The sequence below is a fragment of the Thunnus thynnus genome, chromosome 20 (genome assembly GCF_963924715.1).
Source record: "Thunnus thynnus chromosome 20, fThuThy2.1, whole genome shotgun sequence".
Lineage (NCBI taxonomy): Eukaryota > Metazoa > Chordata > Actinopteri > Scombriformes > Scombridae > Thunnus > Thunnus thynnus.
In genome coordinates this window covers 13,520,537-13,546,926 of record NC_089536.1, presented here as the reverse complement: position 1 = coordinate 13,546,926, position 26,390 = coordinate 13,520,537, and the positions used below count along the sequence as shown (strand labels likewise).

At 39.3% G+C, this 26,390-nt stretch overlaps 2 protein-coding genes across 3 annotated transcripts; one reads left to right on the top strand and one right to left on the bottom strand.

Moving 5' to 3' along the window:
• The first annotated feature begins 419 nt into the window (after positions 1-419).
• nrap (nebulin-related anchoring protein) lies at positions 420-20,059 on the top strand. 2 transcript variants are annotated; one of them, XM_067575681.1, is made up of 43 exons: positions 420-665; positions 1,471-1,565; positions 1,689-1,776; positions 2,944-3,048; positions 3,561-3,668; positions 3,762-3,869; positions 4,038-4,142; positions 4,261-4,368; positions 4,476-4,583; positions 4,966-5,073; positions 5,513-5,629; positions 6,465-6,569; positions 6,796-6,897; positions 7,050-7,154; positions 7,249-7,347; positions 7,500-7,604; positions 7,741-7,848; positions 7,979-8,086; positions 8,243-8,440; positions 8,592-8,696; positions 8,778-8,876; positions 8,964-9,068; positions 10,208-10,315; positions 10,404-10,561; positions 11,335-11,488; positions 11,615-11,719; positions 13,094-13,192; positions 13,325-13,429; positions 13,563-13,670; positions 13,924-14,037; positions 14,144-14,341; positions 14,822-14,926; positions 15,265-15,363; positions 15,527-15,631; positions 15,740-15,847; positions 16,190-16,501; positions 16,609-16,713; positions 17,475-17,573; positions 17,719-17,823; positions 17,940-18,047; positions 18,186-18,497; positions 18,610-18,765; positions 18,885-20,059. In XM_067575681.1, the coding sequence occupies exons 1-43, from the start codon at positions 600-602 to the stop codon at positions 19,197-19,199; spliced, it is 5,433 nt and encodes a 1,810-aa protein (XP_067431782.1). In that variant the 5' UTR covers positions 420-599; the 3' UTR covers positions 19,200-20,059. The 2 variants fall into 2 exon arrangements, with proteins under 2 accessions (XP_067431782.1, XP_067431783.1); XM_067575682.1 differs by lacking the exon at positions 2,944-3,048.
• LOC137171645 (hyaluronan-binding protein 2-like) lies at positions 19,546-24,878 on the bottom strand. Its single transcript, XM_067575683.1, has 12 exons — positions 24,872-24,878; positions 24,197-24,286; positions 23,998-24,108; positions 23,632-23,751; positions 23,109-23,225; positions 22,631-22,802; positions 21,838-21,929; positions 21,429-21,666; positions 21,207-21,349; positions 20,726-20,863; positions 20,400-20,542; positions 19,546-20,293 (listed from the first exon to the last, which is right to left on the bottom strand). The coding sequence occupies exons 1-12, from the start codon at positions 24,873-24,875 to the stop codon at positions 20,138-20,140; spliced, it is 1,524 nt and encodes a 507-aa protein (XP_067431784.1). The 5' UTR covers positions 24,876-24,878; the 3' UTR covers positions 19,546-20,137.
• Positions 24,879-26,390: the final 1,512 nt, after the last annotated feature.

Sequence of the window (26,390 nt, the reverse complement as noted above, 5' to 3'; positions counted from 1 at the left end):
AATTATGTCAGATTTATCAATAATAAAAGTAATCGTTAGTTTCAACCCTATACTTTATATATTCCTTATATGTGTCAATATTGCCAATAATGATTCTGATACAGATTGTGATATGATTGTTCTTTGTGCGAATACTATGACAATGTTCATCCATCTATCTATAGCTGTTACACCATGTATTACACTCTTCCGCTTCTTTTTAAGTGCCATACCAAGGTGCCCAAAGTTGAACTAGCTGTCCAACTCAGGATCATTACACATATGCAGTGACATCTGAACTCTGTCACTCTTTGTCTCACCAGCACTCTCCTCCAACAGACAGACAGCTGGACTCAGCCAGTCTTCTATCGTGCTACATAGAGGGGGGTTGGTCCATCACGGGACAGGGTTTCAAGTAAGGGACAGTTTCAAAGTTTCACAGTCACAGAGCTAAGTTTACCACCACCAGAGACGCACTATCACAACTGTCTGGGAGTCACTGCCAGCTCCTCCACTAAACTGCTGCCTGCCTGACTTCGTTTTGGGGCGACATTTCACACTAGTTCCTCTCTTCTACCGTTCTTGTTGAAGATTTTCTGGAAAAAGGACAAACATTCACCATGCAGTCCTGCGCTAGGTGTGGGTTTGTGGTCTACCCGGCTGAGAAGATCAACTGCATTGACCAGGTAACACAGACATTTTGTGATTGAAGTTTCTATTGATCTTTGAGTGAGCCGTTTAATCTTAAACAATAATTCCAAATAACTTAAAGCAGCTGTAACATTAACAGGAAAGTCAGCACTCACATCAAAGTATGGTACAAACTTTTAAAGGAATGGAAGATTTAATATTTTTAAATCAAAGGCTAAAATTGTTGGTGAAAGGCACCTGAATTATATCAGAAAAATACAAACAACCTAAATACAACATGGCTCATTGTGGAAACAGGTGAATGTAATGAAATGAAGCATTGGTCAATAAACTGCATTTTAAAAGTACAAAAAAGTGGTTGAAAATAATATTTAGCTCAAGTAAGTTCTTTTGTGTCCATCATTATGGATCTGTATATACTTTTTATTTATTAAAATACAAAAGAAATATTGTGGATACCATAAACTGAATGCTATGATGTAACTCCTGCAGTATGTAAAACATGTAGCTCTGACTGGTTGCTGTTATGAAATACAAACTGACTTGTGAGAAAAAGAAGGATACGGTTCAACAAACACATAAATTATATATTTGAGAAGAAATCAACATGTCTACTTTGACGAACGTATTGTAATTGCTGCCATTATTTGGGGTCTTGTATACTTAATTGTTGGCTATCTTCGTATTCTGATGTTATCTATCAGAAATGACCTGTCCAAATTTTAAACATTTTTTTGTCCCCACATGCTAAAATAGATTAAAATCATGTTTCCCACTGTAAGTTAAATATGAGAATTCAGCTGTAAATACCCTCTAAAATAATGTGATTTGTCTTTTCAGAACTGGCACAAAGCATGCTTTCACTGTGATGTCTGTAAGATGGTGCTGACCGCCAATAACTTTGTCAGCCACAAGAAGAGGCCATACTGCTCTGTGTGAGTACTAAGCTCTGATTCAAAATCTATCTTCAGGAGCCATTTTGGTGTGAAAAAAACAACAGCTCAGAATTGGTGATTAAAATTATGACAATTTTAAAAAAATACATCTCATCCCTTCAGACACAATCCAAGGAACAATACATTCACCAGTGTCTACGAGACCCCCGTCAACATCAACGCAAAGAAGCAAAGCAAAGCAAGCAGTGAGGTAGGATGATGTCACATGCAAAAACAAACCAGGAGCAACATGAGACAAAATATTTCAGCCTTGATCTGAGTCAAGGTGTATTGTTGACAAGCTGACATAAGTCACTGTCTATGCGAAGGGTGAAATGATCGTTTATCATGGGTTTGGCACCTCTGGGTTTACCCTGAGGATTAGTTTGCATGGTGGTCATTCTGCTGGTTTAGATCATCATCTTCATTTTAAGAAAAGAGATTGATGCTTGTATTGCAACTGAATTTTAATAGACTTACATTTGTTAATAGTATCCCACTTTTTGAGTGGGCACAGAGTGAATAAGACTCTTTTACATTTCAGTTTATCATTCAAAATTACAAAAAAAATAAACCAGGTCACCCCACACAGGAGGTTAACCAGCGCCGAGTTCTGTTTACCTACAAACATACACACAAAAAAAAACCCCAAAAAGCTTGATCTGACTCTAAGAAGATGTATTAATTATTAATGCATATTCTTCTTATTATTAATAATTAGAGAGAGAGGTGGACGGCTGCTCTTAGTCCGTGGTGATGGCAGCGGTGTGGAATGGAGAGTGCGGCTCAGGTTATTTCCGTGCCTGTGACAGAGGCCTTCGCTTAGGCCACTTTATGCTTCAGGGGGCTAAAATTACACATCAGGAAAAACAGCCTCACATCCCTTCCTCTCCTCTGCCCCGCCACCTGTTCCTGTCTGTCTGAGTCTGTCTATGTCGAGTTCATGCAGTGCTCCTTGCTTATATTAGCAGTAGACCGGCAAGCTCATCAGCGTCTGTTATATGCCACTCGAGAGATGTAGGATCATTAGCAAACAGCTCAGATTTTCATCACTCACTGCTCCACATCAGACTGGATCTTTCTTGGCAGGCCCTTCTTCATCTTGACTGGAACATCTTATTATTAATAACAGCACTCTAATATTATCCCTTCATCAGTAAGCATGTGAGCTCAGGTTGTCTGGCTTGACAACATAAGAATAGAGTGATGGATCTAAAATCAGGGAAATATCAGTCAGGAGTGGCAGTGTTTATAATTTTGTTTTGCTCATGTCATGCATCCAGCTGCCAAAGTGGATGCTTTAAGCACAATGTCTAGTGTGCGCTTGTGCAAATGTGCCGGCCTTGGCTTAATGCTTGTCGTCTATGTGCATTTGTAGCTGAAGTATCGCGAAGATGGCGATCGCTTTATGTCCACCTTCCACCTTGATATGAGGTCCATGGAGCTGGAGAAGGCTCGTCTAGCCAATCAGATGGCCAGCCAGGTGAGCTCCCGGTAGAGCAACTGGCCTTTAACCACAGTTAGAGAGTTCCAGCCTAAATTCTGATCTTCTCTCACATAATAAAAAACATGTTTTTTTGTTGGTTAAGTAAACCATCCTCACAGCTTTTTGCCTATATAGGACCCTCAGCCTCCTTTATACATATCAAAATCATAGTGTTCACTGATCCCAGATCTTATACTAAATGATCAATATTAAAAATTAATTCTGAAAAATATTGAAAATTGTATGATATCAGTGATCATGGAGGGGAATAGTGAAGTCATTTATTTTACTAGCCTGTAGTTGTTAATGCATGAAACCTCATCACCTCTCTCCTCTATTTAGTAAAGAATTTGCCAACTGTGCTTTGTAGACAAAGGTTTATTTGCACTGTATTAAATAGATAGGTTTGGGTGGCTGATTGAACACGCTCCTATAAGCGTGAAAGGTAAAGTACTGTCTGTCTTGTGAATGTATGGAAATGATCAGGTTTGTCTTCCATATTCAAACAGGCCTTTCAGTCTCAGTCTGAGTTCTCACAGCAGCAGACATGGTACTCAGGCATGGTGACCAACCAGGAGATCGTAACAATATCTCAGGCCCAGAAGACCATCAGTGATGTGAGTGCACATATATGGAAAAACAAAATGAAACTATCCATTTTGCATCAATATAGTTCAAATGTCTTGACTGATTCTGTGCTTGGTTGACAGGTGAACTACTCGGAGGAGTATGAGCAGTCACAAGGAAAAGGCAGCTTCAATGCCATGATCACACCAGGATACCAAGCTGCTAAAAAAGCCAATACTTTAGCCAGTAATGTAAGTAGATGTTTTGCTAGTACTGCAGATAGCCAAAATGGAAGCAATCATTATTCACATTCATAATTTCCTTTAGATGATTATGTGTCTCTGCCATGACGGTGGCTGATGTGATTTTATCATAAGTCTAAGAAGCCAAATCAAGTGAATTGTTTTCTTTGTCTGCAGCTGGAATATAAAAAAGGACATGAGGAGAGAGTTTCAAAGTACACAACGTTTGTTGACCCCCCAGAGGTGCTTCTGGCCAAGAAACAAGGACAAATTGTCAGTGATGTAAGTGTTTAATGAAGACTTAATGATATCTGAATACGTTCATTGATTTCAGGCTCTATAGTCATTTTCTGTAAACAGACATTACTGTGTGCCTGAATTATCGTTTTTCTTCCTCTAGTACGCCTATACAGAAGAGTACGAGCAGCAGAGAGGCAAAGGTAGTTTCCCGGCACATCTCACACCTGGATACCAGGTGTCAAAGAAGGCTACTGAGCAGGCCAGTGAAGTAAGTACACAATACAAAAATTGTACACATACTGTATGCATACCAACATTGTTAAAGAACCTTGATTGACCCTTAATTGATGGCTGATGATTTTCATGTCCTACCAGATAAAGTATCGTCAGATGTATGAACAGGAGATGAAGGGTAAAGCGAGCACTGAAGCCGCATTAGCTGAAGCAGTCCACGCCAAAGAAAATGCAGAGAATTTCAGCCAGGTAAGGAAGTTATCACATTTCTTTCTCTTTCAGAAAAGTGTTTTCGTAATGAGTTTATTTGTTTTTTTGGCATTTATTCAATAGATGACAGTGGAGAGCAGGAATTATAGGAAGAGAGAGGCAGAGGCAGAGGTCCCTTTTCTGATTCAAAAGCATATTTTAGAGGCTACATGATACGCTTTTTGGAACATTAGATCACCTGGACTCATCTCTATTTTTTCAGATTTTCATAGTCAGGTCTCAGATTCAAAACCAGGATGTTGCATTTATATGGTTTGCACAATCCAATTGAATTCCAACCCCCTAAAGAAAAATAGTTTGTGCTTTATGAATTATTTATATTATTTATTAATCAGTGGATTATGCGCTCCTCTGTTTGCAGATTGCCTATACTGAAGAGTATGAGCAACAGCGAGGCAAAGGCAGTTTCCCAGCAATGATCACTCCCGGTTATTATCTGGCAAAGAAGGCTCAAGAAAATGCGAGTGATGTGAGTATCAATGCAACTTGAACTTCCAAACTAAACCCCTTTGAAGTGATTAGCTCTTAAATCTTCAGCCTAACATGCAGTTGTGTTACTGCAGAGAAGTTTGAAGGTTTATTGATCTGAAATCTTGCAAGTTGTGCAGTTTAAAACAGAGCCTGTCTCAGTTGTGTAACCATGTGAACTGGTTGCAGTGTAAATGCTGTCAAAACATTACAGAATGTAGACTGTAAAACAACAGCTCCATCCATCATCTGGCCTTGTCATCACTGTGCAGAATAGATGGGAGACTACAATGAGGTGGCCTTCCCATGTCGTCATTCTCTAAACTCTCCACATTGACTGATTTAGACCGTGTGTGTGTGTGACACTAATCTCCCGATCCTACAGAAATACACCGTGTTGTCGTCCTGTGTGCGCTAAATCATCCTTCATCCCTCTGCAGCTAAAATACAGAAAGGACTTAAACAAGATGAAGGGCACGTCACACTTCCACAGTCTGACCTCTGAGGACAATCTGGCCCTGAAGAACGCCCGAAAAATCAACAAGCTTGTCAGTGAGGTGAGGTAGTTATACAACGTTCATGCAGTGCCTTTTCACTTTTATTTATAGCTTTACCTAGGAAGTTTGAGAAAGAATAAGTATGATATTGTGTGGGGGGAAAACAAACTTTTAAGTCGCTCCAGTAAGGTCTATGACAAAGCATTTCCAGATAAATATAATGCAACTGCTCAGTGTGTGTGTGTGTGTGTGTGTGTGTGCTAAATAGCTGGAAATATTGGGCGTACTGTGTCAGTGTCCAGCAGACATGAAGCCACCCTACTTGCATTTTCAGCATCTTTGACATGCCTGTCCGGTGGGGTTACAGCTTACCGCCAAGGCCACGGGACATCCCATTAAACTAATGCTACAACACATACACACACATACACAGGAACACACTGCTTCACTCGTGAGCATCTATCTGGAAACTCAACAAAATGCCATTTACATGTCAGCGGTTAGCATCTATTTTGAGTCTTTCCATCCACTAAAAAGTATTCCGAGGCTTTATTCTCACGTACTAATTTTTGCTTTTCTGTGAACATATTTCCTCATTTTGCTTGGATGTTGAAAGGTGACAAAATTCTCCCCGTAACGACGACAAATTAATCGTGTCAAGCTGTCATAGCTTCAGCCTAGCAAAGCATATTTAAGATAAAAGGTTTATCTCAGTGACTCTTGAGTTATGATGGCGTGTCAATGATGGTGACTGATTAGGTGCTTTATATTTAGCACATTACATGGAAGAATGGTTGGCACCCCGGTGCCTTATAGGATCAGCTCCAACTGTGCAAAAACAAAAAAGCGGATATGTTACAAAGCAGCTGCTTTAATTATGTACATTCACTAACAGGTGGAGTATAAAAAGGATTTGGAGAATACCAAAGGTCACAGCATCAATTTCTGTGAAACACCACAGTTTCAAAATGCTGCCAAAGTTGCCAAGTTCACAAGTGATGTAAGTATGACACATCTTTTTACAATAATGCAGCTTGAGAACACTATTTTAACCAATGTTATTTATTTCCCACTATTTTTTACTATTTACATATTACACATACCTGTTTTTACAGTTACATAATTGCTCTAAGGCTTTATGTCATGTGGACAAAAGTGTAAATATTGTGGATGTATTAGAGAGTCCTGCATAGTGATTTTTCTTTATCTGTCTACATTTTTAAAAGAACAAGTACAAAGAGAAGTACACCAATAATATGAAGGGCCACTATGAAGGAATCGATAAGAAGACCATGCACGCCATGAAAGCCAGGAAGTTGGCAAGCAACGTAAGCCTCTTTATTTACTTTATTTACTGGATTTACAATAATATGTCATTAATAGTTTTAGATTTCCCAAAATAGGCTCTGAATTTGGTTTGGTTTGCAGACAAAAAAAACATAGACATGGTGAAAATTAAACTGCTATGCTGCTCTTCCAGATTGCTTACAAACAAAGCTGTGAGCAGGAGCAGGGTGAATACAACTACCAGGCCACCCTCACACCAGGCTATCGGAGCCAAAGGAAACTGGATACTCTAAAAGATGTGAGTTAATGCAAATCAAAGCTCAAAATTTATTTTGTACAGCAGAATTTTTTTGTTTTGTTTTTTGTTTAAATGTTTTCCTTTGTGACTGCAGAAGAACTACAGGCAACATATTGACCAAGTCAAGTACAGTCCAGTGACAGACACACCTGAGATCAAGCTAGCGAAGAAAAACGCTCAGCTCGTCAGCAATGTGAGTAAACTGCATAAACACAACATATATGATTAATAATGAGCACTTTTATTGACACCACTTTTATCAACATTTATCACCTGCACACTGTACTTGTTGATGAATTGTGTGAGCACTGGGCTGACTGTAGTGTTTGAATTTGTGTCCCATAGCTGAATTACAAAGCAGACTATGAAAAGACCAAGCATCAGTACACACTATCCCAGGACCTGCCCCAAATCAAAACAGCTAAAGCCAATGCCGCCTTGTGCAGCGATGTAAGTTAACACACAGACGTTTCCTCTTGTGAATGCACAAGCCTGTGTTTTGCATGCACACATTCACAAACTCACTCCCATGGTTACAAGGAATCCTTGTGATAATCTCTTTGATAATCCTCCATTGTCGCTCCAGATTAAATATAAAGAGGAGTGGGAGAAGACCAAGTCTAAAGCCTGTGACACTGGTTTGGACGACCTGAGCATCAAAGCAGCAAAGGCTTCTCGAGACCTCGCCAGTGATGTAAGCGAACGCACACTCTTCTTCACTGCGAGAGGACGCAATCTAAGCGAGACTGAGCAAAAACATAAGTGGGTTTACTCAGATATAATAGCTGGCAAATGAAATTAAGTCAGATGGACATGTGTTTCAGATTAAATACAAAGAACACTATATGAAGAACAAGGAAAAGGCAGTGGGGGTCAACATGAGCGACTCCAAGACTCTGCACTCCCTTCAGGTGGCCAAGATGAGCAGTGATGTAAGTAGAAGTCATTTTAATCAGTAATTAATGGCATTCAAAATCATGTTTTCACACATACAGTTTATCACTTAATATAGCATTTGTTTGACTTAAACAGCAAATACAAATGTATATGCTCTCACTCAAAAAAATTAATGAATTTTCTGACTTAAGATTGAGTACAAGAAGGGCTCCAAGGAGTGCCAGTCCCAGTACAGCCTTCCTAAGGACATGATCAACCTGAGCCATGCCAAGAAGGCCCAAGCCCTCGCTAGTGACCTGGAATATCGCACAAAGCTGCACGACTACACCGTCATGCCTGATGACATCAAGGTCCAGCAGGCCAAAAAGGCTTATTCCCTGCAAAGCGAGGTAGGAGACAGAGTAAATGGGAAAAATCTGCACATCATAGGGTGTACTACCTCCTTGTATACAGTGGATTGTATTTTACATGTAAAAAAAGGAAGAAAAAAGCAAAAAAAAAAAGCTTCCCTGGTTGATTTTCTTCTTCTCTGCTCCACAGAACCAGTATCGTGCAGACCTGAACTGGATGAAAGGAGTGGGCTGGGAGGCTGAAGGATGTCTCAACATAACCCAGGCCAAGAAAGCTGGAGAGCTGCTCAGTGATGTCAGTACTGTTTAATCTGTTAACAAACTTTATATTGTATGAGACACATTGCTTATCTGCTGTCTTTTTTTCCCCTCACAGAACAAATACCGTCAGAAAGCAGACAGCATCAAGTTCACCCAGGTGGCAGACGACCTCTCCATCAAACACGCCAAGAAAAGCCAGGAACTACAGAGCGATGTAAGGTCTCCACTTTAAAGCTGTAATCATGTACATTTTATTACTGTTTACTCTCACATCATACGTTTATTTGATTCTGCTTCCCAGCTGGCGTACAAAGCAAACACAGAGCAGATTATTCACCAGTACACCATGACAAAGGACGAACCCCTTTTCAGACAAGCAAAGGCTAACGCTGACCTTCTCAGTGCAGTAAGTTCAATGACCATCACAGCAGTGTATTATATGACAATATGATAACAATATATATCGTTGTAATCTGTTTTCTTTTCCCATGATGCGTGCTATACCTGCTTCATTAGATTGGATTTGTCTGAGAATTTTATTTTATTTGTTGTGTGACCTGGCTGGTGGTTCAACAGGCTCCTGTTATCTGAGAGATTAATTGGTTGAAATAATTATTGAACCCAAATTAAAATCTTAAAATCAGGATTCCCAGGTGCCCCCAAATCAATTTAATAAACTAAAGTCCATTAATTAAAAGTGAGGAAAATTAAATTAGAATTGAAAATCCTAACTGATATAACAGAAGTTTAATTGGCATTAGACCCACACAATGATGAAGACAACAAGGTAATTCATGGTCAATTTACCTTGCATGTGGTACAAATGTAAAAGAAATCTGTTCATTTATCCGTAAAGAAAGATTGTGCAACTTTACATTCTGCTTTTGAACAAGTAATTTGTGCTTGAAGTATAGAAATATCTTAATTCAAAACTACAGTTTTTACAATGCATAGATCACTAAGTACAAGTGAGCAATCATTCCCTGAAATCCACAATAGCTGCACTGAACTCTTGATGTTTACACACATGAAAAACCCTTATTTAAAACTTGGTGACTCATCCATGAGTACGTTTTCAATTGGTCACCAAAGACACTCTAGCTTGTACATTAATATCTGATGCCCACTGGGTTTCTGATAACTCAGTCAGTCTTAAGATAAAAACGAACATGAACCTTAATGTATTGTAAAAGTTGAAGAAAATTAGAATATTTCATTGTCATGCTGATTGCATTTCTGTCTTAATGTCATCCTTACATTGTGCTTATTTCTTTATAATCAGCTGAAGCAAAAATTAAAGAAAGTTTCCTTAAAAGCTTCCTGGTGCTGAAATCTTCTTAGTTTGTGCACAGACATTTCCTAACTCTGAAATCTGGAAACCTTTATGTCTGTTGAAAAGTGTTTTGATTGGCCACCCCTGTGATTTAGGGGTTGAGAAGCCAACCATGAACTGCAACATCCCTGTTTTGAGCTGCTGGGGACCATTAGTGCATCTCTCGATCCCTCACTTCCCGTCATCTCTCTGTGTACTTTTTTTCTTTCTAGAAAGTGTACAAGAGCAACTGGGAGAAGCAGAGGGAAAAGGGCTTCGAGCTGCATTTGGACTCACTTTCTATACTCACCGCCAGAGCTAAGAGAGATCTGGCCAGTGATGTGAGTTATTCTAATACTGTCGATGGAGTCCATTAGGAGAGTAGAAATGTTACTTGAGTGCAGTAAAGTACATTTTGTCCATTTGCAGGTCAAATACAAGGAGCAGTATGAGAAAAACAAAGGCAAGGTGATTGGCATTAAGTCAGTCAGTGATGACTCTCAGATGGCCCACTCCGCTCTGGCCACCAAACTACAGAGTGACCGCCACTATAAGAAAGATTATGAGGACACAAAGACCAATTACAGGTGAGACTCTTTACTTTGATGAGGCCTTGAATCCTTGTTCCTCAGACCCAGATTCATCATCAGTAACTTTGCCATAAATCACCGAACCTCTGATTTAAAGTGACGTTAATGAAGATAAAAGTGCAAAGATGCTGCTTTTGCCATTGATTTGTCCTACTCACATTGTCCTCTTCAGTAATTTAGCAACAGATTATGTAAAATCCCCTTAGCTGAATGGCACAGAGATCATTAAGACCTCATTTTCTGTGTTTTTGACCTCTGAGTGCAGATGTTTGCCTCAGAGGGGAACACTGTGTGTGTTGTGATGATTTAAGAGCTCTAATATTCCTAAAAGATGTTGTCTTCCTTAGCATGTAAAGGGTTCTAATTGAACATTTAATATCAATTTAAGGGGCAAACACTGATTGAAAATCAAAGGAATTTTTAAAAAGTAAAGTTCTAAAGTTATACATGCATTACTAGAAGATTCATCAGCATTTGTCGGCATTTGTGGCTGATAACCTGCTTTACTTCCATGTCAGGAGAGTTTGAGTCCTTTTTTTTATGAACATCTAATTTTGACTTACAGATAAAATAGTAATTTGCTGAATGTTAAGGACTTGTTATCCCACACGGTCCAAAGCCTAGTGTGTCAGTATCCTTCTTTTTTGGGGATGACCCCAATAACCAAAGAGCACTGATTCAGCATAATACCAAGAGAATTGCGCTTAAATCTTGTGTCATTTTGGAACAAAACCCCTCATTTACTGGATGAAATGAATCTTGTCCCTCAGCGTTTCTCTGGATATGCTGAACATCAGCCATGCCAAGAAGGCTCAAGACCTGGCAACTGAGACCAATTACAGGACTTTCCTCCACGACTACACTACGCTGCCAACTGATATGAATGTCGCCTGGGCAAAGAAGGTCTATGGACTACAGAGTGATGTAAGTAACTCAAACCACAACTTGTTTTATGCAGAAGTGATTCATTAATTACAAGACTGCATTACAATGAAAGAATTTGGCATTTGAAAGTGAAATTCTATAATGTGTGTGTGTGTGTGTCTTTAGAAACAGTACAGGTCTGATCTGAACTGGATGAAGGGCGTCGGCTGGGAGGCCTCAAAATCTCTGGATGTCCAGCAGGCAAAGAAAGCCGGAGAGCTCGTCAGCGAGGTAACCACTGCTGATATCAGCTGCAGGTTAAAGGATGTAATTCTTGGATACATTACATCATAAAAGAGAAATGTCAATTACAAAACATGCTAAAATGGTTATTAAACCTACAACAACAGAGACAGAAATTAATGTGTTTCAGCCCTTGATCTTCATTAACATTTCCCTCATTTATGGTAATTATATTTGGGGTCAAATGTGATTTAAACTACAGTGTATTATTAAGCACACTTACCTATTAATAACTATGAGAACTATGTAGGTAAATTAGCACAGAGGCCATGAGAAGGTGTTAAGCTTGATTGCGTAACGTGTGACTGGAAGGCACATATCTGGGTTTACAGCTGAGGTCAGAATGTATTTTAAGAGTTGAGGACCATTCCTGTTCTCTGGAAACTGGGTTAAATACGTAGACTGCACCAAGCTTTAACAAGAGACCAGACTGATTATAGTAACTAAAGCTTTTACATATCACAGAGATTCCAACTCACTAATTAGGGCTCAAAATTCATGTTAGACAGTTAGTTCCTCTTTCCTTGTTTTTGTCTCTTTACCGAATTGATGTGCTTCATTACATTGCAATATTACATTGCATTCTGTTAGAAAAGAGGATCATGAAACAGTAGATTTATGCCACATTTTATTATGCACATTTTGGACATGGGGCCCAGGGACTGAGTTACAGAAACTCTGAAATCTTATCTTTTGTTTATTTTTATCTTGAGCCTTGGTTATTTGAGTTGCACCTATTTTCTAAAAAAGAGGAAGTCAGACATTTTGAAAAAACCTATCTTTGATACAAGAGATAACTGACTTTTCATTTTATTTTCATGTCATGTACTCATGTACACCAAATAAAGCTTCATCAGAATAGCATTTTCTATTTTTAATAACGTTATATTAATATTTTAAACTGAGTGACCCTTCTTATTCATCAGCTTATTTTATAAATGCCTTTTTGTCAACGCCAGCAAATGGTAAATAAAGATACTGATTCTGGCTGGCAGCATCAGACTCTATTCATAAGCATCTACTTATTTTCAGGGTCTTTCCAGTCAAGGTTGCCAGACTGCACACAAATAGAACAGAGCCTCTAGTTCTTCCTTAGCAGGCCTCTATCAATCTATCTTCATTATCTATCTAGCTATCCAGTTATCTACTGCATCTATCTATCTATCTATGCTTTTGGATAACTTGATGATTGCTTTGCTTTTTATTTTAGTCTTATTTAATCTTTGCCGGATAGTGTATATAGTAGTTTTTGATGTTGTTGTGCCCTCTACTGTTCATAAAATGCATGTGCACCTTGTATTTTCCTCACTGTGACAGTCTGATATTCATCATTCTGGTATATTTATGTGTTTTTCTCTCTAGAAAAAGTATCGTCAGGATGTGAGCGCTCTTAAGTTCACCAGTGTTGAAGACACTCCAGAGATGGTCCAGGCCAAACTCAGCAACAAACTTGCTATTGATGTAAGTTTAGCTACTGACTGGCATCTTACATATATATAAAAAAAACTGTGTATATGAGGAATACAAATGAAGAGTTTTGACTGGCACCTCAATGTGTGATGTTCACTAATGCCGTGCTTTCTTCTTTTACAGAGGTTGTACAGGGAGAAGGGTGAAAACATGAAGCACAACTACACGCTCAGTGAGGAGATGCCTGAGTTTGCGCAGGCAAAACTCAACGCTATGAACATCAGCGAGGTAAAACCACACTCACAAGAACACACACACATACAGTGGACACATGAAATCCATCAATCCATTCGATCAGCAGCCTTTGTCTGAGTTTTATCGCATGAAACTGAGTTTATACATCTGCCATGTGTGTTTTCAGAGCCGTTACAAGGAATCTTGGACTAAGATACGTGATGGTGGTTACAAGCTGCGTCTGGATGCCATTCCCTTCCAGTCTGCCAAAGCATCTGCAGACATCCTCAGTGATGTGAGCTTGCAATCAAACACTCCATGTTATCATATCTTATCGTTTTCACAGTGGCTTAGAAATCTGATGGGCTGCAGATTATTTTGGGACACAAAAAGTAGCATTTTTAAACTTCCTGACAGATCTTTCTATCACAGCGCATATTCTGTCTAATTAATGATGGTATTAAAAGCAGATCACTCAGAGGATTTTAAATATCTCACTTCACTCATCTTGCTATTACATCTTTAAAGGGAATGATTTGTCATTTCAGCAAAAATACAAAGAAGAATTTGAGAAGACCAAAGGGAAGATGATCGGACTGAAGGGACTGCAGGACGACTTGAACATCGCTCACTCAGTTCACGCCAGCAAGCTACAAAGCGATGTGAGTGCTTCATCTAGCAAAAACAATAAAATGTTTGCAGATACTACACTATATTACAAGCTTTTTCTCCTCTCCCTCTCTCTCTTATCATTTTGTCCCTCTCCAGATTAAGTACAAGAAAGACTCAGCGAAGGAGCTCTCGAAGTTCAACCTGCCCATGGACATGATGGAGGTCGCTCACGCCAAAAAGGCTCAGTCACTGGTCAGCGATCAGGACTACAGGCTGACCCTGCATCAGTACACTGTACTGCCTGATGACATGAATGTCCAGGCAGCCAAGAGAGCGTATGCTCTGCAGAGCGAGGTGAGAAAGACAGCAGAGGATTGTAGTTGTCAAATTTTTTGTAATTAACAACTTTTCCATTCATGTTTAATGTATAGATCATTATTCTGTATACATATTTAATGCACTGTTTGCAATGTGTTGTAGAATGTTAGTCCTCCTGTTGTTTTTATATGGTAGTCAGATATTTTTAACTTTAAATGTGCCTGTGATCCACAAATCTTTGCCAACATTTAGCTTTAAATGTTCCAAAAAACTGTACATTGTTGAAAAAAAGTTGAGAGAAGTGATACTGCTGTGTATTTACTGGCTGAATTTTTCATGAGGTATCACAAGCTCAAATAAAGCACAATTTACTGTACATATTTCACAGCAATAAAATGTTGCAGGCCCTCGTTTATTATAGAAAAGTTTTATAAGATGCTGTTGCAATTAGCTGTTTGAAAGTAGATTTTTACATTATATTGTTTTATTCAATGTGTATGTTTGTCTTCTCTGCAGAAAGTATATCGCTCTGACCTGAACTACCTGCGTGGTGCAGCCTGGATCGCCACTGGAGCTCTGCAGATTGAAGGCTCCAAGAAGGCCACAGACCTCATTAGTGATGTAAGATGTATTCTTTTTGTGTTTATTGTTTTGTTTTTTTCGTTAATTTCTTTTGTGCACATACAGTACTGTAAACTGTTAATGCCTACTGTACACAAACAGCATGTCAGTGTTGAACATCAACTTATTCCCAAAGCTGTGATACTATGTCTGACAATGAATGTTGTGTTATAGTTCTTATACAATATGAGGGAAATGATCTTAGTGGTGATATTCATTGTAATTTTCTGGATTTTGACTGTGGATTTGCTTGTTAAGAATACAAAATATTTACTTGACTCTCCTTGAAAGCTACTAAAACTTAACAAAGACTAACTTGGATGTTTCCTCTGCAACAGAAAAAGTACCGTCAGCAGCCGTACCACTTCAAGCACACCTCTGTGGCAGACTCCCCAGACATCATCCATGCCAAACTCAGTGGACAGATTACAAACGAAGTGAGACAATGAGCTTATTGTTTAATTTCTGATTTTGTGTTTTTAATTTTCTCAATTAATGTCCTCTATGTGATGACTAGTAATATTTTTACTGTGAAATTCATGGAACAGTCATTTGGAAAGACTTCATGAGATTAAATGTATATTTATCCCTCTCTTCCAGCGTTTGTACAAAGAAAAAGGGGTGAATGACCAACACAACTACACTATTACCTCTGAAAGACCAGAGATCACTCAAGCAAAGATCAATGCAGCCAACTTTAGTGAGGTAATATTACTTAATGCAGCCTATGCACCAAACAGCTTCTTTTCTTTTATGCATAGTGAGTGTTATTTTAAGGGTAATGATCATTTGGTTTGTGTCTTTTTGCTTCAGATTAAGTACAAAGAGTCCTGGCACACTCTGAGGGCTCAGGGCTACAAACTCACCATGCAGGACATCCCCTTCCAGGCTGCCAAGAGCTCCACAGGCATTGCCAGTGATGTAAGATCATCATAATAAACTTTATTTGTATAGCACCTTTCATACAGGCAGAACAAGTGCTTCACATGAAAAAAGACATTATACCGGGCTCAAAAACATTATGGCTAAAGTGAAGGAACAGAAAACCTTTGAGTCTAGTATAGATTCATGTTCATATAATTATCCATCTGAAAAAATCTACAGGTCAGACACTAAATGCATATTATTTACTATAAGAATATAATGCAGATATCTAAAACATGCCTTTTTTTAGATTTAGAATGGTAGGATTATTGTAGCACTGTTGTGTTGGATTGTGGTGTTTCTGTTGTGTCTACAGTTATTTATTTTCCCTCTCTGCAGTACATGTATAAACACAACCACCTGCTGGAAAAAGGGAAGCACATTGGCGCCAAAAGCGTCCTGGACGACCCGCGTCTCATGCACTGCTTGCAGGCAGGCCGACTGGCCAGTGACCAGGAGTACCGCAAGGATGCGCTGACAGCCAGCGGGCAGTACCACCTCACCCCAGACATGATTCATCTGGTGACGGCCAAGAACGCTCAGGCTCTCGCCAGCGATCAGGACTACAGGAAGAGGCTGCACGAGTACACTGTGCTTCCTGATGACATGAAAGTCCAATGGGCTAAAAAGGCTTATGACCTGCAGAGCGAGGTGAGCTGAGGAGATGTTGGAGGGATCGATGAGAAACGAAGGGAAGAGGGGAGGACGAAACTAATATGATGCAGCTTTACTGACACGTTTTATTGCTTTCTGTCCAGAAACTGTACAAATCAGACCTCAATTACATGAAAGGAGTGGCCTGGGACGGAGTGGGTGCACCTCAGCTGGAGTCAGCCAAGAAGGCTGGAGAACTTATAAGTGAAGTAAGTACACATGGCAAATGGTATTAGTTAAAGATCCCCTTCAGACATGTTTAAAGACATATACAAATACTCTGCTCTGACTAATCATTTGTAACTGATGACTTTTCCACAAAAAGTACAATTACGTCTTTAAAAATCCCTGAAATGACCTCCTCCATCTCCTTCATTGAAAAATCCAGAATCTACGAATATGCAAATGTTTTTCATTTCAAAAGCTTAACTGCTGGAAATAAGATGCCTCCTATTCCAATGTATAGTCCATTCTCAGCATATGTTCACTGGAGGTTCAAGTTTCAACATCACGCTTGTGTAAGATGCATACTGGACCACAACTGGCTCCAAAATGGTTGTGATGTCACAAATCATATTTGTAAGAATACATCTTAAACTTATAGAGAAACTTTCCATTTTAGTTAGATGAATGTGAAAACAGCCTTCTAGTGTTAAACTCTGCACATACATCATTCTGCACAGTGAAGCTCAAACACCAAAATGAAAGAACAAGAAAAAAACAAAAACATTTTTGCAAACAAAGTTTCAAGTGTGGTCAAAGTACGTCTATAACAGACGAGCCGTTTGACTTCTACAAACCAACTGTACTGGACATCTTAACCACTGATTTAACAAACTAAACTAACCATATACTATATATTTGTTTTAAAACAAGTTGATTGAAGCCTACAGTATATTTCCTTATATACGTCCGAGCCATCTGTATTTCCTAGTGTTAAAGTATGTGTGTGTGGTCTTCCGTCATGCAGAAGAAGTATCGTCAGATGCCTGACAGCCTGAAGTTCACCTCGGTGGCTGATTCTCCTGATATTGTTCACGCTAAGACGAGCTATCAACAGTGCAGTGAGGTAGGGTGAAGAGAGAAACATGATTTAGAAATCATATTTTGAAGAACTTCTGTTATTGTAACTGGAAAATCCTGATACAAAAATTATAACTCATATAGGCTGCTGATGAAAATTCTAACATCATGCTCATGTTTTTACAATCCAGAGGCTGTACAAATCAGGAAAGAATGATGACATGCATAAGTACACCATACACTCAGATGATCCAGACTTCATCAGAGCCAAGATTAACGCCCAGCAGATAAGTGATGTAAGGCACTGTGCAAAACACCCAAAACACAAGCTAATGATTTATAATCCTGAATCTGAAAAGACGCCTCTTTGTGACATTAAAAAAACAATCTTTGTCATTCTTTTCCCATGAAGAAAGTTTACAAGGCATCTGGGGAGCAGGTGAAGACATTGGGCTACGACTTGAGGCTGGACGCTATTCCCTTCCAAACTGCCAAGGCCTCCAGACAAATTGCCAGTGATGTGAGTTAATGTGATCTTACAAAGTCAGAGCATTCTGAAGTCACTGCATGTAATCCACTCTTACTTTAAATTAGTCACAACAACTTTAGCGCAGCTGTAAAAACTGTCTGCAAACTAAAAACTTTTTCCCTTCAACAGTTCCGCTACAAGGAGTCTCATCTGAAGGAGAAGGGCCAGCAGGTGGGGCTGCGCTGTGTGGAGGACGACCCTAAGATGGTGCACTCTCTAGCCGCCAGCAAGCTCCAGAGCAACCTAGAGTACAAACGCCAATCCAAGGAGGAACGCTCCAACTACAAAATCCATGCTGACCAGCCCGAGTTCCTGCAGGCCAAAAAAAGTCAGGCGCAGGCCAGTGACCTCACCTACCGCAACAAGCTCCACGACTACACCTGTGACCCCGAACAGCTCAACCTCAAGCATGCCAAGAAGGCCTACAAGCTGCAGAGTGATGTAAGTTGTGATGCTTGTACTGAATGCAAGAGAAAGACTTCACTTCTCCACTTTGATTATTTTTTCTAGGACATCAATGTGTTATTCTAATTGACGCTCACATTTGTTGCAGGTGAACTACAAGTCAGACCTGAACTGGATCAGGGGAGTGGGCTGGACCCCTCCCGGCTCCCACAAAGCTGAGCTCGCTCGCCGGGCTGCAGAACTGGGGCTGGCTGAGGGAGTTAGCACTGATGAGGCTATCTCAAAGTACCAGCACATGATGATGGTGAGAGAAAATGGAAGCTAAATTCTGTTAAATTACTGTAAATCAGCATTTGTGTATATGAGATATAACAATCTTGTACTTTCTTTAAATAATATATCATTAACTTCTCTGTCTTTCAGCTGCATCACCAGCAGCAGATGGAGCAGCAGCAGCAGCAGCAGCAGCAACAGCAGCAGATGTCAGAGCAGGTGGAGACCAGCGAGGACATCCAGCAAGGCGTCAACATGGACGCCATGGAAGTCCTTCACGTCAAGAGGAAGAAGACCACCCAGATGGTCCAGAAAAAGTCCTCCTCCACCACCACCACCTCCACCACCTCATTTAAATCCATGGAGAAGAAGTCTAGCAGCACCACCTCATCCTCCTCTTCTGCCCTCCAGAACACAGTCAAGACGTCAATGTCTAGTAAAGCAGCTGCGATAGAAGATGCATAGAGTTTTAATAGATGATAATGTTTAGAGAATGTTACAGAGAGGCACTTTCAGGAGGTGAAGTGAACTTTTACTGAGTGGAGTACTTTACAGATGGTATTTGTGGAATCTACTTTGATGAAATGACTCTATAGAGATGAGAGATATGTATCAAAAAGAGCCACAGTAGGTGCAACAATGGACTGTAATATTAAGTTGAAATGATTAATAAGGGACTTAAGCATGTTGAATGAGGGCAGGACTTGTTGTATTTGTTAAAAGGATTGTAGACATATGTGGTGAACAAAAAGGAATTTAGAAAGAAACTTTATTTTAGGATTGAATGCGGTGCATTTTTTGACATGAATGGAATACATAGATCGTAAAACTACCTCTAAAGGACCATGTTCAAAATCAGTTCAATCAAAAACATCAATATTGCCATATCTGAATTCAGGTTGGTTCAGGACTGTATGAAAGATCGAAAGATTAGAAAGTTTGCATTTTGCTTTTGTATATTGAGTGTGTTCAGAGGATTGGGAGCTGGACCAGAGATTGTTTCATGGCCAGCACTGCAAAGAGCAGAGGATTTTTTTAAATTGTTTGTTTTTTATCTTTAGTGAAGAACACATCCTGTAAGTTCATATGAACAAGGCCCAGACAAACTATACGAAATAAGCTGTTTTCTTACCAGGTCTGATAATCTAGTGCACTTTGAGCAAGGCTCAGTGAGAGGTAAAGGCCTACTGAAATGATGTGTGATCAACATTTTGTCTGGCAGGTTCAGCTTTGTGAGTTTGTAACGGTGCCTCTTTTAACTCAAAGCTGGGCTGGGAGTAAATGCTTGGTTTTATTGCTGATAAATAAACTGTTTTTTCAGGCAACCTAATCTGTGGTCGCTTTTCCTTCCTGAAATAAAAGGATTTCTCAGGGCAGCGTTTCACAGTCCAGTTCATTCATCTTCAGTTGATCTTGCTTTTAATCCAGCTGATAAACGTGTGGACGTTGGCGTAGACGCCAGGCTTGTTCTTCTTACCGCAGCCATCACCCCAACTCACCACACCAGTGATGTAGTGTGTGCCGTTCTGCTCACACACCAACGGTCCGCCTGAGTCACCCTGCAGAGTTAGAGAGAGCAAGTTGAGAGCATAATATTTTCTGTTGAGAGCCAGAGGCAGTCTTTGCATGAAGCCCTGACATGAGGATGCTTCACATCCTACATACCTGACAGGAGTCGATGCCCCCTTGCAAAGTCCCTGCACAGAACATGCTCTCGTCCAGTACCGTTCCATAGATGTGAGGAGCTTTGCATCGCTCCTGAGAGATCAGGAAAACACGAGCGTTCAGCAGCTGGCTGCTGTACCTTTCTGCAAAGTGGGAATCAAAGTGAATTTGAATGAAACACCAAGAATTAAATTGCCTGATGAGAATGAGAGCATCAAAACAATATCTATCAAATCTGTTGTACATCATTTTTTCATATTTGTGAAAACAGCAAAGACAAGTAATAATCTTTTATATGACATGAAAGGACTGGAATCGTTTATTACGGGTTTCAGTGGCTCCCCATCCAGAGATCACACACTCCTCTCCGGCTGGGAAGGTCTCGTCTGGTAGACACACGGCCTTCACAAAGCGGGTTTCCTTGGCACAGTAAGGGCTGTCCGTAACTTTGAGTTTAAGCAGAGCTACACAGGGAATTAGCACATACAGAAAGTGACATTAATTACTTGATTTTTAATTTAATCAAACCACCTTTACATAAACAAGCCCCAAAGCATGATTCCCAATGCATTTACAGAAGAAAAAATAACGATCATACAGTGACATTCTGGGTGAAATAAACAAACTAAATACAGTAAAACCAATGATTGAATGACTTGAAGGTTGTGCCTTATGTATACTGTTCACATGTTATATTACATCAGTTTTTGTGTGTGATAGAGGCTTAGAGAGACATCTCACATAGCTGATGCAAATAATTGTTGCCAAATTTGTATTTACTGTACTTAAACAATAAATTTGACCAACCAATGTCGCTGTAGAGAGCGGAGGGACTCTGCCTGTAGTCCTCATGGACAATCGTTTGTACCACCGGGATGGTCTGGTCCATGTCCTCCTGTTTGTCTATCTTCACTCCTCCCAACACCACTTGGAATTCATTAGTAGAATCACTGAAAAAAAAGCCAGTTAGCTTTACAGTAGAAGAATTACTCAGGTGAAAATGGCCTACAAGTGATACACAGAACCTACATGCAGTGAGCAGCAGTGAGGACCCAGCAGGATGAGAGGAGGATACCACCACAAATGTGCCGAAACTCAAAGGATGAGCCTTGACGTCTGGCCTGCATGGACACCTGCCAGGGGTGGGCGCCAGGGAAAGACTTGCTACCACCGAAAATCCTGCCGGTGCGAGAGGGCTGGGATATCCCACACTGGGAGAACTGGGTAGGGCCTGCAGGCTCCGGATCAACAGGTGTGGGTGGGGTGACTGGAGATGAGGAATATCAGAAAAGAGCAAACACAGTGTGGGCATATAGAGTATACTGTAAATGTGTAAAAGTGTGTGTGTGTGTGTGTGTGTGTGTGTGTGTGTGTGTGTGTGTGTGTGTGTGTGTGTGTGTGTGTGTGTGTGTATGTGTGTGTGTTTGTGCTAGATCACCTCCACTGCACTTCTTGACTTTGCAGTAGTCCCAGTTCAATTTGCCTTCACTTTTATAGAAACACCAAGGCTTGTCATCCCCGTCGGGGTTCCTAAAATGTAGAGTAAATGAAAAAGACTCTACAACTGTAGATTACTGAAAGTTTTGTTTTAAAATAAAAAAATCTTTGAAAATTAGTTATTTTAAGTTATTCTTTTACTCAGTATCCTTTTTTAAATCTCTTCCTAAAGATCATTTAATTCATCAAATGGCTTTTTCTTACTGTTATTCTCATATACTCATTATTTTATCTTGACTTTCATGTTTTTTTTAATTTGATTTGCTTTTTACTCCTTGTTTTTACTGTAAAGCACTTTGTAACTTTGCTTTGACAGTTGCTATATAAATAAAATTATTATTATTATTTTACAGACAGCTAAATGAGAAAAGGTGAAGTCTGCTGACAGAAACTGTAAAAAACTGTATTTTATATCATTTAATTTGTTATAAACAAACATTTACTGTGTACATATCCTAATTTGAGCACAAAAAAAAATGGTTTTGAATTTTTCTGGACTCATATGTGCATGCACACCAGAATCCCCCGACCTGTACACCAATCCCACCTGAGATTAGAAAGGTAACATACTGTAGACTTACGCCAACAGAATAATTTGCAAGCCACAATACTGCAAATACTTCAATGCTACACATAATGGCTTAAAAAAACAACATTCATTTGAAGATTTTAATTAAATTTCAACCAAACCTAAATGATATATAATGAAATTTGATGAGCGAACAGTCACATACCTGCAGTGGTTGTTATATTCCAGTCCAGTGAAGTCAGAGTACAAGGTGAACGGATCGTCCCCATTCAGCAAAATGAAATAGGAATGCCAGTCCAGACACTCCTGCCCTTCTTCTGTCATACTGACACAACCCCTGTATGTCTCTCCATTTCCCTCATAACAGTCAGTGGGAGCTGGTCAGGCAGAATGGGCAGCAGAAAATATCCAAGTGAGCTCAAAATAAATACAAGTATGACATGCAGATAAACACAGAAAGCCTCAAAACTAACCAGCCGTCTTGGTTTTACTTGCAGTGGAACTAACAGATGCAGTGTACTACTTTGGTGTCGGTAACATGGTGTCTGACAAACATTGTAATGCTACGGACTTGATAAAACATGATCCAACTGTCTACATGCAATTTTGTGAGTTTTAAAAGTAAATAAGTGCAAAACAAAAGCTTGTTAATGTAAGAGTGATGTCCTATATCAAGTCTTTACCAGTTTCACAGAACCTCCCAGTGTATCCGTCAGGGCAGGCACAGCGGAAACGGCGGTTTCCTTTGATGCAAGAGCCTCCATTCTGGCAAGGATTGGGTTCACAGGGAGACAGTGGCACTGATACAGATAAAACAAACAATTCAATTGCCAAGTGTGGCAGGGGTGTACAGGTGGAATCCCGAGCATTCAAAATAATGTCCTTGTGCAGTATATTGTGCAGAGTAATGCTTGACACTGATGATTTAAAGTGGTGTGCTCATTGTAGGATCAAATTTTGTTTGAAAACATGATTATTGGTTATTTTTCTGTGTCAGTTATTTGGAATTTGGACAAGAAGGCATGAGTGTATGTTGGGCCAATTAAAGGTTAATATGAGCAATGTACTGACGTCATTACTGTGCAAATACTGTATGTGTCTCCTGTGTGGAGAAGTTGCTACTTGTAAATGTAATGTTCCATTCAAGCCATCACATTTCAAAAATTAACCCTAAAACTTACAAAAATGGGGGTCTGCCATACTCACATGACTTGCAGTCGGGGCCTTGGAAGGGAGGTTTGCACTTGCACTCATAAAATGGGGGTTTCTTTAGGTTGACAACACAGTCACCACGACCACATTTGACATTCTCACAAACGTTTCTCACTAAATATTTTTTAAAATAGATATAAAAAAGTAAAAGTTAGCCACCAAAAGTGCACAATCATCAAGATATTGCAATAAGCTTTAATGACAGTGAAAGATATAGTGAATCAAAATAGACTGATAAGCCAAAAACAACCAGAACTGTGACTGAGAGTTGAAATGAAACATAAATAGAAACCAGAATTTGCAGTTTTATTGCTTTACAAATAAAATTATCATGAAGCCAAGCTGGGAATTCCTACCTACCTCTTTGACACCTCTTGCCTATGTAAGGCTCCAAACACAAGCATGTGAATTTTGTATCAGATTTACTTTGGCACGAGCCACCGTTGAAGCAAGGATTTGAATCACAAACATCTGGGGGGAAAAAAGGCACAAAAGTCTCAGTGTTGAGGTTAGATAGAAAACATAATCTACAATCACACAGTGTCCAAGGGCAACTTACTGGACTCGTCCAAGAGGTCAAACATCCAGTCAGCTACATCAGAAAAAATGTGAGGGGCGTCTGTGGTGTAGTCATCCTCGTAATCAATGTCTGCCAAGAACAGAGAGCTGTTTAAACACTGGAATGTTGCAACAAAAAGCTGTTTGTGCAGACATTAATCAAATAAATCCTCCATATTGAGACCCTATTGTCTGAGCTGAATATTGAAAAGTTCGAGTTCGATTGATTTCCCAAGTGATATATATATATATATATATATATATATATATATATATATATATATATATATATTATAGATATGTAATCACAAAAGAGCAACAAAACTTTTTTAAGCAATTAACAAAAATGAAAACAAGACTCAAAAGAATTATGTAAAAATTAATTGCTACACTGCATTAAAACCAAATTTTGCTCACCTGCAGATTAAATTATATTGGATAGATTAGAGGATGAAATGAGACACAGTAAAGTATGAGAAAAATATGAAACCAAATAGCCAAAAACCAAATACGGAACACAATTCAAAGATTTGATGGAAGACAGCAGTACAGTAGGTGTTTTTAGTTGTTTGCTGTTATAATTCTGAGAAATATTAATCATTAAGTGATACTACAGTATCATGAGGATGAAGAAAAGTGTGTCACTGCGTCCATCAACTGTTTAAAAGATTCTTACACATGGCGTCCAGCTGAAATGACAAAATCACAGAAGAGAACAGATCAGCAAGCTTTCTTTCCAGGAACTCTCTCCTTCCACTCAATCATTCCACCATAACATAAAATCATCAACATGCTGATTCATTCACAAAGATACTGAGACACTTACAGTCAGGTCATGTCCATGAACACTTAGTACACTCAGGCTTATGATGAGGATCCCTGCGGCCAGCATGGTGCTCCTGTGTGCGACTCTCAGCTCAGTGTAGAGGGCAGAAGATCCACTTTTTGGTTTTGATACCGCAAACCTCCTGACATCCCACTCATTCCTCATACTTGTCAATCTTTAGCCAGCTGCATTGATTCTGAGGGAGTTTGTGTGTTTTAGGCTTCGCTGTTCTGCACAATGGTTTCATTTATTTAACCTTGTCTTATTTACTTACACTGTATATCAGTGGCGGCTGGTAACTCAAAAGATTGGGGAGCACAAGAGGAAAACCAGCATAGAATCTTACAACAAACCGCATCAAACTATATCATTGTCCCCCACCTGATGAAATCAGAGGGGTGGGAGGCAATTTTATATGCCAATAAAACAATTTGCTTTCAAAAATATAAACCACCCTGAGTGGTGAAAAGGCTGCTTCCTTAAAGACATTTAGCATATACATATTGTTTCTAAACAAAGAAGTGCTCATTTTAGCCGTTGAGTGCTTCGGAATGTGTCATTTTGCCAACAAAGTGAAATTCAAATTTATAGTATTGTTCTATTGTGACAACAGATTTATGTTCTCATTAAAAACAGACAACATATCACATGATTTAAACGTGTTTCCTATGTATTTTCTTAGTATACAGAAATATATAAAGTATCACAAAGCTTATAATCTGATACAGGTTCAGATCAGTGCTGAACATCAGCAAGTATTTATGCATGTATCAAATATATGACTTACACACTCTTATCTATATGCACAACATATAAAATATAAGGTACAAAGCTGACATGTTGACACTTGTTATTCTAGTTACTTTAAGCTTATTACTCAATATATGATTCAGCTTAAAAACAAACTGAAGAAATTGTCACAAGCAAGCAGCCAGACCCCCTGCACACTCATTCACTAATCACACAACATCAACAGGTGACTGAACAACCACTCAGTGAAAAACTAGATCAATTCCAAATGAATGAGTGAGTCCAGACAGCTGACTGTGTGTTTCCTCTGAAAAATATGATAGACAGGGGCAATAGCAAAGCAAAGTTTGCTGATTAAATTTTGTGGATTGGAGTAAGTGTGCAAGCATTATTTTTTTCATTGATGCTGCTTTCTAATTTCCTTGCAGCTACGTGATGTGCATATAATTCATCTCCTTCCTAACCCATTTAATATGAACTCCAAAGATTCACAAAGGTTGACAACTTACTGAAAAGTGTGTTGGTTTAAAGGACTCACTCAGAAATATTTAAGAACATTTAATAGTTATATTTATGAACAGTTGTTGCATGCTCACAAAAACTGAGAGAACAATAGCAA